At 42.6% G+C, this 17,122-nt stretch overlaps 1 protein-coding gene across 1 annotated transcript in view; it reads right to left on the bottom strand.

Annotated features, from left to right (window-relative positions):
• Positions 1–4,544: 4,544 nt before the first annotated feature.
• The window catches only part of SELENOT (selenoprotein T), a 109,083-nt gene continuing 96,505 nt past the window's right edge, over positions 4,545–17,122 (bottom strand). The window contains exons 5-6 of the mRNA XM_078667210.1: positions 8,449–8,601; positions 4,545–5,244 (exon numbers count right to left, since the gene is read on the bottom strand). Coding sequence (XP_078523336.1) covers positions 8,477–8,601 — 125 coding nt within the window. The 3' untranslated portion in view covers positions 4,545–5,244; positions 8,449–8,476. The remainder of the gene's footprint in view (positions 5,245–8,448; positions 8,602–17,122) is intronic.

The raw sequence follows: 17,122 nt of genomic DNA, 5'->3' as shown, positions 1-17,122 counted from the left end.
TTGAGCTGTATGGCAAGGTGAGTGTAGGACTGAGCATGGAGGGCAGCTGGCAGGTGCAGATGCAAAGGCTTGGGATACAGATATGGAGAGAGGCAGAGCTGTCAAGGTTTCAGATTGCTGCAACGCCTGTAGCTCAAACTTTCATTGCATTGCACATGCTCGTTTGTACTGCACCTTTGGTACTTTCACTTGTTAGGCATGATGCATAAAGCTTATCTGACTTACTGGGGACCATGAAGATGAACAAGTATGTTGTAACGAGATCTATGAAACAAGTAGCGTGTCCTGGCAATGAAAACTATTAAATTCCTTTTCACTACTGCAAGGTCAATCTCCTCAATAGGTTAACATTGGGATTACCTTAATACATTTTCTAAGAGTAATTTCTAATTAGGAAAAGATAGACATTTCAAGTTTGGTGTCTCTGGACTCACAATTTATAATCACAACATATGGTTAAGCTGGATTTTAAGTTGCAAGTCTGAAAATGCCACAAATCCCAGCCATCACCCACCCTAGATATCTAGTCAGAGACAGGAAGAAGGCACAGAATGATAAAAGTAAGAAAAATCCAACTTTCAAAAAGTAAAAAGAACCGATGATTGACGGAATGCTGAACAATGCAAACATTCATCCCCAGTCAAAGATCCGAGTGTAATCCATTGTTTTTTTGCTCACCATGCCTCCCCAGCTTGGATATATCCATATGCAAATCAGTCATGACCCTGCTCCTCATGGGAACAGTCCAATCTGAACTGCCAGGCCAGGTCCTCCTTGTTTAGCATTCTGTCCAACATCTGTTCTTTTTGCTTCTGTCATCCTAATTGGGAAGGGTATGTTCAGACGTGGGTCACATGCCCACTGTGCCATTGGATTCAAGCTAGCCTGGCTGATAAGGGATGATGCCCCGAAACCGGTCCCAGGACGCTTGTTTCCGGTCCAATGAAAGTGGTTTTAAAAATGAATGATTGTAAAACATATATACTAACCTACTACAACAGTTAAACTAGTATACTAGGTGCACTACTACTGAGTGATACTACTTCTAGCATATTATGTGAGTGGCTGTGTGACTGTATCCTTGTGTGTATGGGAGTGGCTGTGTGGGTTTGTTAGTCTTGCCTGATGATGCAGCTGTTTGATGGAATATTGGGTAGTGTGGTATGACACTCTAGGTGATAGCCGTAGGAGATGATTGAAAATGATATGCAGGTTTGTGGTTGTTCCCACTGAGGAAGGTACAACCTTATTTGTCTTCAGACAGGTCTTGTCTGATCATGGGAATATGTGGAAGGTCATTACTTTGAGGCATCAGTACCCTAGATGTGGGCATCTGTGCCATTACCACAGCTATGGTCTCTGAAGCCTCCTCTAGAGAAAGGCTTGGATGACTGGCCTTTTGGAAAGACTGGTGCGGTTGGTATTCAGAGCTTTGGTGAGGGCGTAGCAGACTTGGCTTCCGCTTGTGCCTTCAAAACCCCAAGACTGCTGACTTGCTTTGGACTTCTTTGGCTGTGTTGGTGTTTTTAGATCTACATAAAAAATGACTCAGCCAGGCATGCTTCAGGAGTAGAATTTTAGTGTTGGTTTTTTGGGAGGCGCGGTCAGCTGCATACCACAGCAAACTTAATGTTGGTATTGGAGATCTTCTCCTGGATGTACTGGATCCTGCACTTACTGTATGCCCCAGGAAGCTATTACTAGCTGCTTCAACTCCTCCTGGTGGTATCTGTCATATCAAGACAGTAGCCCAACCAAGTTGGCAATAGTGAACTCACTTCTTAAGGCAGAGGGTTGTCCCCTATGCAAAATGGACACCAGTGAATGGGGTAAAACATGGCGCCTTATGTATATGGGGTTCTTTATCACACCTGATACTTTTATCTCAGCTCGTGGAGTTACCACCCTGGGTTTGATTTGAGCGCTTTAATAAGTGTTTTAACATGCTTTTGGGCATTGAGAGATACTGTACTAACCTCTCTGTTGTTTCTCAAGAGGGTCTCTATAAGGAGTTGCTCCTCTTACCCAACTACATGAAATTTGACATTGGATTACTGCATGGTAGAAGGTGGTATTGTCCAGTGGAGATAGTTTCACTGGGTATGGTTCTAAGGGATGGTCATCTTAGGGTTCAACATTTTAAATCATGCCAAGGGTCGTCTTAGTTTTCTGTCGGGAGGGGCTCATCATAAGGATCTGGAAGATCTGTTACAGGATCAGGCTCTGAATCAGTGGACAGTGTGAAGGAGATGAGGACTATGCAGGTGACAGTGTTGATGGGGGCCTTTTCAAATGTGAGTGACTGTTACTTGGCATGGGGTTGGTCTGGAGGTATAGGCTGTGGTGCTGGAAGGCTCAAATGTGTCCTGTTGCATGGTCTACATATCATAAATCATTTTCTTGAGACAGAAGTCATATGTATTGTTGCATTACGAATAATAAAAAAAAAAAAAGTTTTCCTGTACTAGAAGTACCCCACCACAGTCAAGTGTAGGACCAGTCTGAACTGGGAACTGGTCTCTACGGTTAGAAATTCCATGATTTCCAAAGTAGAGTAGAAGCCAAGAGGAGTTTCCATGGTTTCCTGCTGTATACCAGTATATACATACGCCTACAAGGTGTCCAGATAGTATGAACCGACAAAAGGAAAGATGGATGAAGTATTGCCAGCACCATAGGCTACTAGAACTGGGGATGTGTATGTGGATGTTCGTAGGTCTCAGTAGGATACGTGCAGTGCCGCTGTAATTATGCAGCAGGACTGACAAAATTACATCAAAAGAAAAGGTCAATTATGCAGCCTAATGCAGCACACCTTTTGACAGTTCTACGTCATTATTTTCAAATTTGTACACATGGTAACACTGTTTGAGCAAACATTTCACCTTATTAGTACCAGTTGAACACACAAATCAGTAATAATCAACTGAAAGGTCATCAGTCAACCTTTGTGAACCGTCGTCCCAGTTGCAGGGGCATGTATTGCCACATTTTAGCAAATATTTCGTATGTTACAATCTGCAAATTACAAAGTAGGTGAGTGATTATTTGGCAAAAGCATCAGATTCATATTTAGGTGGAAACACGGCAGCTGCAGAATTGCATAATTCCATTGGCACTGGATACAGGCAGCCTTCACGGAACAAAGAACCAGGTCACGCAGCATGCCCACATGGACTCCACTATTCACCAGCAATTGTAAACTACACATACATCCTTCCTACAGGAAGGCAAATGACCCCAGTTCTTGCGATACATCAAATATTAGAGAAACGATCGGTGAGGTCACACTGTATCCATATGGCATGAAAGATATCCAGCAAAGGATAAAGTTTAATAGACCAACATTCTACTCTTTGGCTCTGTGGATGGTTGAACTCTACCTTCCCTCTAGCCAGACTATAGGGCCACTCCCAAAAACAGGTAAAAAAACCTGCAACTCAAGAGGGATGTGACCTGGCTCTCACCCTCACGCCTCAGGTTACTCGAGTCAGAAAGAAGGGTGTTCGATCACTAATCACCACCTGCGTGGAATCCTGTGCCTGGCTATACCTTTCTTACAAAAAAAGCCCAGTTCTAGCAAAGGCCTCCTTCAAACTGTACTACTGGAATGCCACCTGCTTAAAAGGATCTTAAAAATGTCTACAAAGCCCAGATCCACACAACCTGGCTCATACTCAACTTAAGCCACATAGATGATGGGCACACCATCATTGAATGGACACAAAACTCTAGGGGCTATCCTGGTAGAGTGGGTTGCAAGGCCAAAGCTTGCTAACTTACCACCCCTCTGGAAAACATGTCCCTTAGAATTTCTTTGATACAAAGCCAGTGGGATATGAAGAGTGTGGGGGCTGGTCTCTGCTTGCAGAGTATTTACAAAGAACCACCTTGCACACCTACAACTAGAGATTTCCTGACATGCTGACAAAGCCCAATAACCTCTCTATCAGCCAAGTCCTGCCTCACCAATCAGTCTCTCCACGGATGCTATTTAATCACTTTGATCCCTACCAACACTTGCATCCATTGTGGTTGCTTAAATACCTACACCTGAGCAGAACATAAAGCTATACTGCTGATATCTAGCGATCCATTCTGACCCCTCTTTCTGAACCATCATAAACACTCTGAGCTGTAAAGAAAAAAGTTGGTTCTTGACTAACAGTGCACGGTTTGCCATTCAAGCTACCTTAAATAAATTGCATTGCAAATGTCACAGACTCAGTGCAGACACAGGAGAAAGAGCTAAGGAGTAGTGGGGTAATATGTTCAAACGTCTGCTGCATTTAATGGCACTATTCTGCATTACCTGGAGCACCTAGAGTAAAAATCTATGTTCTGCATAGAAAGTTTGATACATATTTCTCTATAATGGGGAGAAACCGATATGGGAGATAAAAGCAAGACCCTGCTGCAGTTACAACATGCTATGTAGGACAAGACTAATTTAAGGGACGACTACTGAGTTACTAAGCATAAACTACATTTAAATGAAACATTAAATGCAAAGAGCAGCAGTAAAAAAGCGTCCAAACAAGCCATGCCTATTCTCATATTTTTAATGCAATTTAATTTGCGTCTTTAAGAATAGGTAAAAAGGATCACATTAAAAAATTCCATAATTGAGTTGCAAGACTTAGCTGGGCAAAGATTTTAATTGGATAGTCTTTGTTTCTGCAGTCACAAAATGATGTCATTATTTGCAAATAATTTAGTTCATAAAGATGTATATATTATAATTCACATAATTAGGTCACATACTTTTAAAAATATGCACCTCTGACCAAGTCAGGTATTTTTACGAATCCAACTGTCATGTACATAAAACCGTCATCAGGCTCATCCAAACTATTAAAGCTTCAAATAAAACTATACAAGAATACATTCATATAAAAAGGACTACAGATCGCAGAAAAATCCTTAAGTAACTCAATTCCATTTGAAAGTAAAACATGACAGAAAATAAAAATACAATTAATGCCAGCATTGTTATTGTAACTATATTTTAAATTAAGGGGTGTATATCCATAAGGCTGAAACTATACAAATAGTTTTGCACTCCGTTCCTGTGAAGAGCGCAAGGCTAAGCCAGCACTTAGGCGCGGTCTTCCACCAATGTATTCAAGAGGAACAGCTAGACTACAAGGAAACGCATCCAGCCTGCACCAACAGCATCTGTCTTCAGTGCAGGCCTTCATAAACCTCAGCCACGCTGCTGCCTTTAAATATCCACGGATAGGTCTGAAAGAGAAGATAAAAAAATCTGAGCAGAATTCCTGCACCAAAATAAAAGTAACTGAATACATTGATTGATTGTACTAAAAAAGTAGAAAAGCCTGAAAACTAGAACAGTACAATCAATCCACTTTTGTTAGTACACCCTGAGATAAACAAATCACTTTAAGTTTATCAAAAGAGAATTACATTGCTAAAGACATTCACAAAAAAAGTTTAACAAAAAAATGCAACTTCGATGATCTAATAAGCGAAGGAAAGTTTCAAGAAGGAAGACCCACACATCGCAAACATCCTTCAAAATTATGATTAAACATACAGATACCAGGTCGGAGGTGAACGAGGTTCAATGCTGCCATTGGCATTTTGAGTAGACCCAAGCAACAATTCCATTACGCTGGCATAGTCTTGGATAATTTTGTGTTAAATTTGTTACATGACAATTTTTTGAAATTACGATATTATGCCATGTCGATAATAAAGAGCTATTCCCAGAAAGGCATTTAAGCAAGTGCATGGTAACAAATGGAATTATTGAATAGATAAGCAGCTGCGGTTTGTGCTTTTTTTGTGCAAAGCAGGTCTTCCTCGCGTCAAAATGGACGCAAAGATGCATTTCATGCTAAAATATAGCACCAAGTGCCAAATCTGAAATTTGTGTGATTGTGCTTAATTCTGCATAATTTTCGCAAATGTGATCATAATTACACAAACTTAAATTTGTAGCAGACAGTCTACGCTGTTCTGTTGGCAACACTGGAAGAACGTTTTGCATCTACAAGAATATGATGGCCTGGTCTACAGCCTTTTATATAGTTAAATAATGTTCATGCAGTCTTTCGCCAACTTCAAGAAGCCATGATGCATGAACAAATGTACCATGCTGGCAAGTTCAAGGATGTTAGAGTTGAATGGAAAAATCCCAGGAATTTGGTCTGGATTTTGGGCTTGCATGAGCCTTCAGTGAGGTGCTTTGGAGAGGTGAAATACACCACTGTAACAGCACTGTCTTGGCCATTCAGCAGCAATAAGGATTATCTGGGCTCTTGTCTAACACCCTTGAACCAGGCTCAATGCCATAATTGACATTCATTTGGCTGGAGCAAGATTTCCATTACGCCGATGTAATCCTCCCTTCTATCTTATACCTTTTTTCTTCTCTGCATTTTCAGGACATGGGGCTCAAGAACCGGTGTCCTTTAATGGTGGGTGCAATATTTCTCTTCATTTTGTGGTCAGCCAATCAGAGCGCAAGCTCCCACTGGACTCGCATGAGCAAGGCGATCGAGGGGTTAAAAAAAAAAAAACCTTGGACAATCGGAATGTTCTTTATTTGAAGTTGTGTGCCCGCGGAGTCCCAGGTACCCGACTGTCAAGATTTATGCATTATTAACAAATGTATACAGAAATCACACAAAGCACACTTTCTGGGTTAAGATTGAGCTTTCTACTAAATTTGGTGCAATTCTGTTCAGCCATTCTGGTTGTAGCACTGTTCAAAAATCCCTATGGAAATTGCACTGTGTAATTTAGTTCTGGGACCACCCCTTTTTCTCAGCCAGACAGGACCTCCTTCAACGCCCCCCCCCCCCCCCCCCTTGAAACTCATGCTCAGCAGCTTCCCTGCTGAGGCAAAGTATGGCCGTTCTACTCTTCTTTCACATAGCTTGTAAAATATAACTGCAGCATTGGAACTCTTGCCACAGCAGGAAAGGCATTCACTTACCATGATGGCACTGGCTTGCAACAAAAAAAAAAATCCTTGTGGGAAGCTGCCACAAACCACGCAAACTGAGCTGGGGTATTTCGGAATGCAAAAAATGGACAGTCCTCGAGGGCCCATGCGCTATATCCAAAATCAACATGGCAGCTTGAGAAACTGGGGCTTTATGGACATGTCCGGGCTTAGTATCAGCTTGGGGAAGAGTGCAACCAAGGATTAGATTGCTTCATTCTGTGGTAGGACCCTGGTGTCCGTATAGAGTGCTGCCCAACCCAGGCCATAACTCCTGGTAACATCTAGCTGGAAGTGTGGGGGGGGTCTGGTGGTCACTGGTACCAATGTTGGGATCAGTGTCCAGCTCTCCCACACAAGCTGTCCGTGGAAGGTGGTCTAGCAGGTGGATCCACAGAGGAATCATCTATTTCAGAAGGATCAGCAAGTGTACAAGCAACGGCAACCAGGACTGAAATCTGGAATGGAGTTCACAGTGCTGATTGGGTTAGTGGACTGGCACCATGGGGCTGGTCTTCCTGCCCCAAAAGATGCTCTAGGATTTCTGGAACTCACACCAGGAATTGAGCAAGGGTTGCTATACTCTGGGTCTCTCTGGCCGACAGCATCCAAAAAGTCTGAAGAATACTGAAGACCTTGTCTAGGCAAACTAGACAGTGAACAGACTGGATGCTTGAAGGGGTTCAGTTACATATGATATATAACATCCAGATCTCAAAGCTTGGGACAAATTGGGTCAGCCACAGAGTCCATAATCCACAAGGGAGGTACAGATAAGGGAAATTCCATGGGGGCTGGTGTCCAGAGGAAACATGCTGCCAGGACAGGCTCCTGATATCTTCTTGGAAATATCTCAACAGCGCTAGGGTAGCTTATTATTAAGTAAACATGAACTAAATGATCAGTCTTTTTTACTCTGCATCTTAGAGATGGTTTGTTAGCACCTTGGTGACATACACCAGTGGAAGTGTTTTAATTCTATTGCGCCTGTATGCGGAGCTTAGACTGAACTACTAGTTATGCAGCGGATTACTTTTGAATTGTGAACATTGTTTTTCCCCAAACAGAATGGAGACTTCCTCAACTACCTAACACTGTCTGTCATAAGGAATACACCATCCCTTCCGACAGAAGTGGCCAAAACATCACATCAACTCAAAAATGGTTTGTATTTAAAATTCATTCATGTATATATTGCAACCGTTATTTGTGTACAGATTAGGTTCTTTTAATTTTTTTTTTGATTTGCGTTTTCACTAACAACCAGAAACATTACCACTGGGTAACCTGTATCTGTTTAGCTGAACCAATTGTGTGATAATCACACAATATTAAAACCCAGATGTAAAAAGCAGTTGGGAATAAATTGGCTACCTTAAGAGACAAACCGCAATCAAAAATTAGTAAAGTATGTGCACAAGGTAAGAGAAGGAAATGGAACCTGGGTAATGGGAAGTAAAGGAAACAGTACTTACAAGATGCTGCCAGTGCTAAGAGATGTTGCTATGACCGATGATGTGGGATGGCATCCATGGGCACATTTAGTTTCATTTCATTGTCTAGAATCTGTACAAGCTGTTGCAAGGATGGAAGTTGACCAGACTCCAACTTTGACCACACGGGAACATCTAATATGGGAAACATAAGCAATATAGTGAGGGGAAGGGGTTCTCTGCCCTCAAGGGGTTACTCACACATCCTTAGGAGTCACTTTAGAATGGCCTTTTATTTTTAGAATTAGGTCCTGAAGACCCCATCACACTTGATGTAAGAAAAATGGAGGTAAGGCCAAAAGGTAATTCATTCACTGATCTAAAGATATTTGAATCTCAAAAACACAAGCGGTAAAAAAAGAAAATGCTACTTACCCAGTATGCATCTATTCTTGGCACATAGAGCTGTATAGTCATATGCTTTGCATTGATCTCCATCTAGTGTTGGGTCCGGATGTTTGCACTTTGTTTTTCTTGAAGAAGTCTTTCCATTCACAAGGTAGGTGACTCCTCCTTTCGGTGATAGTGCGCATAGGCATCGACTCCATCGTTAGATTGTGTTACCGCAGAGCGTGATAATGGAGTTAGTAAGAAGGAGATGTCGATGAATGCATGTATCCAAGTAAGATGTTACTGCAAATGTATAGGTACTCGGGGAGGCGGAAGGGCGCATATGACTCTACAGCTCTACAAGCCAAGAACAGATGCATACTGGGTAAGTAGCATTTTCCGTTCAACGCATATGAGCTGTCCATCATACGCTTTGCATAGACTACATATCAGTTATCTCCCAAAGCAGTGGCTAACCTGTAGCTTTTGCAGTGGTCTGAAATTGTTTACGTAAAACTGCTTGGCCTACTCTAGCTTGCTGTGCTGCCAACACATCCACAGAATAGTGTTTTGGGAATGTGTGAGGTGTAGCTTTGCACATATCATCTATGGGTATATTTCCTAGGAATGCCATAGAAGCCCCCAGTTTGTGTATAGAGCGTGCTCTAGGGGGAACTGTTAATGTTGGTTTAGCCCTTGCATAGCATATTTAAATGCACTTTGACTATCCACCTTGCAATAGCGGATTTGATATAAGATTGCCTTTGTGTGGCGTAGCAAAAGCGACAACGCTGATACAGAAAGGTTTTCTCCTTTCAATGTAATAAAGTAATGCTCTTCTCACATCTAATGTGTGTGGTGCACGTTCGGCCACTGAATCTGGTTGAGGGAAGAACACAGGCAACTCAACAGATTTATTGATATGAAAAGCAGAAATGACTTCAAGAAGGAATTTAAGATTGGCCCGAAGATCTACTTTGTATTTATGCAATTGTAAAAAAGGTTCTTCTATAGTTAATGCTTGAAATTCACCCACTCTTCTGAGTGATTTGATAGCAACTAGGAAAGCAACTTTCCATGTGAGAAATTGCAGTTTACATCTGTGCAATGGTTCAAAGGGTGGACCCATTAGTCTGGTGAGAACAATGTTGAGATTCCACACTGGAGCAGGTGGACGTCTCGGGGGAATAACTCTGGAGTCCCTCCATAAACGCTTTAATGACAGGTAGATAGATGCGGTCTATTTTGGAGGTATGAAGCTATAGCAGATGGACGTAAAAGTATAAACGTGTATGCTAAATTGGAATATTGCAGATGTAACAAAGAGCATATAATGTTTTGGACGGAAGCATCAAGCGGGTTGATGTGGTTATTACAGTAAATAACAACCACTTCCACTTTGCTGCATAGCAGGCTCTTGTGGTAGGACGTCTAGCTTCCTTGATAATATTAAAACAGTCTGGCTGGTAGATTAAGATAGCCAAACTCTAGGACTTCAGGTGCCAGATCGCCAGATTGAGTTGACTGGGGTCTGGGTGTTTTATGTCTCCATGGCTCTGTGTGAGGAGATTGGGTGCAAGACGTAGTTTTTAATTAGGAACTACCGAGAGATCCAATGGGGTTGTGAATCATGGTTAACGTGCCCATGTGGGAGCAACTAGGATTAGTTGGAGGGAGTGTGCGTCCCTCCCCCCAGTTTGTGAGTGTAGTACATGGCTGTCATGTTGTCTGTACAAATTACGGGTCTTGCTTACTAGCTAAGCTTGAAATGCTTTCAAAGCCAGAAAAATCACTAACAGTTTTCGATGATTTATATGAAGCTGTTTTTGTTGGAAGCTCCACATGCCTTGAATTGTGTGCGTTTGGAGATGCGCTCCCCAACCGGTCAGTGATGAGTCTGCTGTCAGTACTATCTGTGGAACCGGGTCGCTGAATGGGTGCCCTTTGAAAATGTTTTGTGTGTTCCACCACTGCAGAGAGCGATGGGTGCGGCCGTCTACCAACACTAGATCTGATAACTGACCTTGATCCTGGTTCTACTGATGTGCTAAGCATTCCTGTAGGGGACGCATCTGAAGTCTTGCGTAGGGAACTATGAGAATGCAAGACGCCATCATTCCCAGTAGTTGCATGAGCACTCGAGCTGGTAAGGAGTGTTGAGGCTGGAACTGAGACATCGGGTTTTGACCAACTCTGGTACTCCTGGCCAATCGGTTTGCACTCTCTATCAACCCTCAGAACTGCACCTCAGTGGTGAGAGCGGAAACTACTTCATTGGAAGGCTTAGTACCATGCACATGGCCATAAGACCTATGTTGAGGCTCCCATATCCTCCACACGGGTTTCACTCACAGACTCACTTAGTGAGAAAAGAAGCCAATCAGTTTGGTCGACAACTGACTAGATTGTCATCAATGCAAGTATATCTCACGCACATGTTTTGAATGTCGCCCCTTATTGGCTGATGTGCAGATTGAAAATCAATGAGAATTGAAGGAAAGCACAGAACGCTGCATTTGCAGCTTCGGTGTACGCAGAAGGTTTGTCAGCGCCTCCTGACAAAGTTGATTATCTTCGGGAGGAAAGCTTAAGAGCATAACCCCAGCAGAATGCACGTGGAAGAATCCACATATCTGTCATACATCTTTCTGTGACAGGAACAGGTCTGAAGAATGCCATGCCATGCTAGGAAAGTATGAGGATTTGGAGGCGTACACCAGCAGCAACCAGCGGACAGGATTTACCTACACCAGTAACATGCCATCAACAACATAACCAGGGCTAATTGAAAACGCCGACAGAACATCTGGGATAGCAGGGACATCAACGCGGTGAGAAAGCGCATGTGATGATGGGACATGCTGTCCATGCAGCTCATGCCATTGGTGCACTTAGTGCATTTTAAAGGAAAAAAGAACTACATGATCCGTAATTCAGTGGAACAGTATTTGAGTTCTGTGACCCGTAAAAAGACGAGGAGCTGCAGGGATAAGACAACAGCAGGATAAATGGGAATTTTATGGACTAAAACCTCGACACAGGAGTAGGTAGGACTGGCATGTAGTAGCTGGAAGAATGTAGGCCACATGGCAGAAGGGGTGAGGGACGGGAGGAGCAGGAAACAAAGTAGTAAAATAGTCCTCCAAAAGCAAGGACACCATACTAGGGCAATGCTACAAGAGGGAGGAATATATGAGGGATGGTAGGTATACCCATCTGGTACAATAATAAATAATCATAAAAAATAAGGGAGGCACTCTGTGGAGGAATATTCGGATGTGGTATTTATGAGCTTTCAAGAATTAAGGGAATACCCTTCACTCTACTCAGTTCATGAATCTCCTCTTTGTTGTGAAGGATTGCATTTCTTTATAGATAATAATCACTCATTCCCTGCTCCCTAGAAGTAGTGTTTTATCTTAGAGAGATACCTTGAAATATACATTGAATAGGATGTGTTTATATTAATGTATTGGCACTTTATTGCGTTTTTATGTGATTTAATAAGTGCGCTTAACCCATTGGGAAATTAAAATGGGTATATATTTACTTACAAGCATTTGCACTTTAAAATACAGTGAATAGTAGTCGGACATTGATGCATACCTGAAGAATATGCCGAGCACATTAACTTTTTATGGATCGGTGCCAATGTCGAAGGATACAGATTGGAATTGTAACATACTGATGCATGTGGATTTTCACTGTTGATATTTTGGTTCAGCAATAGGGTGACTGGCGCCTCCTATTTATACATTTGTATAAACATTTTAAATGTATAGGAACTCATGCTGATGTATGTGAATCTTTATAGATAGTCTTGGTTCAGCGTTACACGGACTTGTTTTCGCATGTATATTTAAAGATTTATGCATTTGCACTTAGTACAATGATATGAGCATGTGCACTTTATGAAATGAGTGAGCACATATTCTATTATGAGTGGCTGAAGATGAGAATACTATGAACGATATGGTGTTAAAGGGGATGTTTTCACTTTTTCTGACATGTGAACGGAATTAACTTTGGATAAGAGATAACTTCTCCAGCAGAGATAATTTCAAGGAGTGAGCAACAATATGTCTTAAATAGATTTATCAGCTATGTTAGAATTAACATACTTATGAAAACCGTATATATGTTTTAGTAATCATGAAGTTCTACCACTACTACTATTATTATTAGAAAATTCAACATGGCGGTCGCTAATGAACAATAGGAATTGAAAGACACAGTCTAGTTGCAGTCAACAGGAAATGGGAGTGATTAATGCGATGCCCGTTTACTGTTTTGCCAGAAACCGGTCCTCGGAAGCTTGTTTCCGGTCCTGGGAAGGCATGGCTTGGCAGTTCGGGCTAGACTGTTCCCATGAGGCACAGGGTCAGACTGATTTGCATATAGCCATGTCTGAACTGTGGTGGCAGAGTGGGCTAAAGAACGGTGATGGATTAAACCCAGATCTTTTGACTGGGTGTGAGTGTTTGATTGGTTCAGATGCTCCGTCCATCACCACCCCCTTTTGTACCGCTTTTACTGTTTTTAATCACGGTGATAGTGGGAACGGGATTGCCCAGATTGCGGAAGCCAAAACGTGTCGGCGTCCTGTGTTGGGGCACATGTTTTTGAAATTGTAATAAACCTTTTATGTTTGACGAGAACGGAAAATCCTGGCGTTTGTTTGCTGCTTGCTGGAGTTGGTGCGGCTGGACCAGTGGAAATGAGTGGTCGCTATGGAGAAATATATATACATACATACATACATATACATACATATATATACATACATACATACACACACACACAAGATGTTGAATGCTCAACCTAAAAAAATAAAAGTACTTTAAATGTGTGGTAAAGGCATGCATTGAAAAGGCATAAACATGGTAACACAAATGGTAAAAAATGCATGGTAAAGGCACAACGTGGTAAAAGCCTCATTATAAAAGCTGTTTCCCGTGTCAGAGAAGAAATGCGTTACTTACCTGTAACTGCAGTTATCCAGTATTGGTATCTTTCATAGATTCACATGCCTGAATCATTCCCCGTCGTCGGGCTGGGAGTCCCCGGTACATAAATAAAGTAATGTCCCATTAGACATATAGGGTAATAGGCCAAGGCCCCACCTTGGTAACGTATCCATGTCCTTTTGTAAAAAGGACCAAACTCTAAAGAAGAATCAATCAGCTATCAACTCACTCTAGAACCTTCCTGGAAGGAGCTCCTGTCCCTTAGATTTTCGTAAGCGCCGTGCTAAGTAGGCGTACTACTGAGAGAATTAGATGAGTCCTTCCAGGGGAGGCGGGAAGGTTGCATGTGAATCTATGAAAGATACCAATACTGGATAACTGCAGTTACAGGTAAGTAACACATTTCTTATCCAGTATCAGGGTATCTTTCATAGATTTGCATGCCTGAATCAGAGTAGCAAACAATGATAAGCACATTTCAGATGGTACAGTTTACACATATTCACCAGATAATAACATATCAAAGTGACAAATAGAAAACATCAAATTGTAAGCAAAGATGCCATCAAAGAAATACAATAGAGAAATGTGCGTATACAAGAAAGGATGGTGGGATGAAAAGAAGGCTCACCTCTATCGAAAAAGATGACTAGGTACTGCTTGTCCCACTGCAGCATCCTTCACGAGTTCTGTATCCAGGCAGTAATGCTTGGTGAATGTATGCGGTGTCTTCTAAGTTGCCGCTCTGCAAATGTCTGATAGGCACACCTGCGAAGAGTGCCATGGATGTAAAAATCGCTCTAGTGGAATGCAGGGGTTTTACCGCCTGCTCGTGACAGAATGTAATAGCTGCAGAGATCCAGCGAGAGATACTTTGTTTAGTGAGTGGAAGACCTTTTCTAGGTCTACTGTAAGCGACAAAGAGTTGGTTGGATTTGCGGAAGGTCTTTGTCTTCTCAATATAAAACTTTAGGCAGCGTTTCAGATCCAGAGTCCTCTCTGGCATAGTACGAGGATTTGGAAAGAAAGAGCGTAAGACTATAGGCTCGTTGAGATGGAAGTCCGACGGGACTTTTGGAATAAATTTTGGATTTGTTCATAATATCACCCAGTCTTGTTTGAATTGAAGGAAAGGATCCTGAATTGAGAAAGCCTGGAGTTCACTTACTCGTCTCGTTGAAGTAAGGGCGAGAAGGAGCGCCGTTTTCCAAGAGAGATTCTTGAGATCAGCTCTGTGTATCGGCTCAAAGGGATGTTTCATGAGCTGTGCAAGAACTGTGTTGAGTTGCCAAGCAGGAGGCAAAGTCTTCACAGGAGGAAAAGTCCTGAACAAGCCTTTAAGAAACTGCTTGATCAATCTGTTAGACCATAGAGCAGGGCCAGCAGAAGATCTTCTGTAACGGGATATTGCCGCCAAGTGAACCCTAATGGAAGCGTGAGCAAGACCGGAGTTCGCCAAATGGAGAAGGTAAGGTAATATTTGTACTGGAGAAAAAGAAAAAGGGTGTATTTTCTGTGACTGACACCAAATGCAAAACCTTTTCCACTTTAAAGAGTATGTCTTGTTAGTACTGTCCGCTCGAGCCAGAACAGCTCTACAATCTGGTGTAATGTCTAGATTCTGAAATTCCTTGAGCTCCGCAGCCAAGCAGATAACCTGAGGGAGGACGGATCCGGATAGTGGACTTGCTGATTGTTCATTGTGAGGAGAGAAGGGAACGGTTTCAACCGGATTGGTGGATCCAGGGAGAGAAGGTGAAGCTCTGTGAACCAATGCTGTCGTGGCTAAGCTGGGGCTATCAGAATGAGCATGCAAGGCTCTGCTTTCAATTTCCTGAGAACTCTGGGAATCATTGGAAACGGTGGAAAAGCGTATGCAAAGACGTTGCACCATGCTATCGAAAATGCATTTCCTAGAGATCCCTTCTGGGGATGCCAGCTTGCGAAGTGACAGCATTTGGAGTTCTGCCTTGTAGCGAACAGATCTATGAGAGGAGTGACCCATCGTGAGAATATTTGGTTGAGGGTCCACTGGTCCAATTCCCATTCGTGGCACGTTGTCTGTGACCTGCTCAGAGAATCGGCCAGAATGTTGTCTGTTCCTGGGACGTACTCTGCCCGAAGGGAGATATTGTGCAGGATCAACCAGTTCCAGATTTTTTGCGACTCGTGAGAGAGTGTTAGCGAGCGAGTCCCTCCCTGTTTGTTGAGATACTGCATTGTTGTGGTATTGTCCATACGCACAAGCACTAGAGAATTCCTGATTCTTGGTAGGAAAGCTTGAAGGGCGAGGAAGACCGTTCGCAGTTTGAGGAGATTTATATGAAGTTTTTTCTCGAAGGGGGACCACTTCCCACTTCTCTGCAGTTCTTGGAGGAATGCTCCCCAACCTTCCAGTGACAATTCTGTTGTGATGATATGCGGCGAAGCTGGAAGCAAGAAAGGCAAGCCTTGAGAAAGGTTCGGAGGCCAAATCCACCACTGCACAGACTTGACCATTTGAGGGGCCATTGGTATGATATCGTCGAATTAACCTGTGCATTGGATCCATTGAGCTGAGAGTGCCTCTTGAAGAGGGCGCATGCGGAGATGACAATGTGGAACCAGTAAAATACATGATGACATCATGGGACGCCTCGTTGCTGGGGCAGCCATGTGCATTATAAATCTAAAATAAATCTAAAATAAATAAATCATTCCGAGCAGGGACTTGAAAAGGCGAACTGTTAAGGACCTTTTGGAACTGATGAGAATAGCCAATGACAGAAGCTTCACCTTCCATTCCTAAGATGGAAACACCTTCCTCTGGCTTGTGTCGAGGGTAGCGCCTAGGAAATTTATACGCTGGGAGTGCAGGAGGACCGACTTGTCCCAATTGAGTGCGAGTTCCAAGCGTTTGAAAAGCTGTAGACAAATGTTGGAAGACCTGGACGCGTCTTGTAGGGATGGTGCCTTGATATAATATGGAAAAACTTGATTGTGTTCCTTCCCGAGGTATGCAGCCACTGGAGAGAGGCATTTTGTAAAAATGCGTGGTGCAGATTTGAGACCGAACAGTAGGACACGGAACTGAAAGTTTCTGCCCTCTACTGCAAACCTGAAGAACTTCTTGTGATTCCGGTGAATAGGGAAGTGAAAATAAGCATCCTGGAGATCCAGAGACACCATGTAGTCTTCCGCATCTAGAAGTTGTAAAACTTCCTGAATTGTCACCATATGAAACGACTGCTTCTTCAAGAATCTATTGAGGAATCTCAGGTCTAAAATTGGTCTCCATTTTTTCTCCTTTTTCTGTATCAGGAAAAACACGAGTATAATCCTTTCTCCCGTTGAGTAAGAGGAACTCTTTCTATAGCTCC

The sequence above is a fragment of the Lissotriton helveticus genome, chromosome 11 (genome assembly GCF_964261635.1).
Source record: "Lissotriton helveticus chromosome 11, aLisHel1.1, whole genome shotgun sequence".
In the NCBI taxonomy this organism is placed as follows: domain Eukaryota; kingdom Metazoa; phylum Chordata; class Amphibia; order Caudata; family Salamandridae; genus Lissotriton; species Lissotriton helveticus.
The sequence above is the reverse complement of the archived record's forward strand: the minus strand, read 5'-3'. Positions and strand labels throughout refer to the sequence as shown.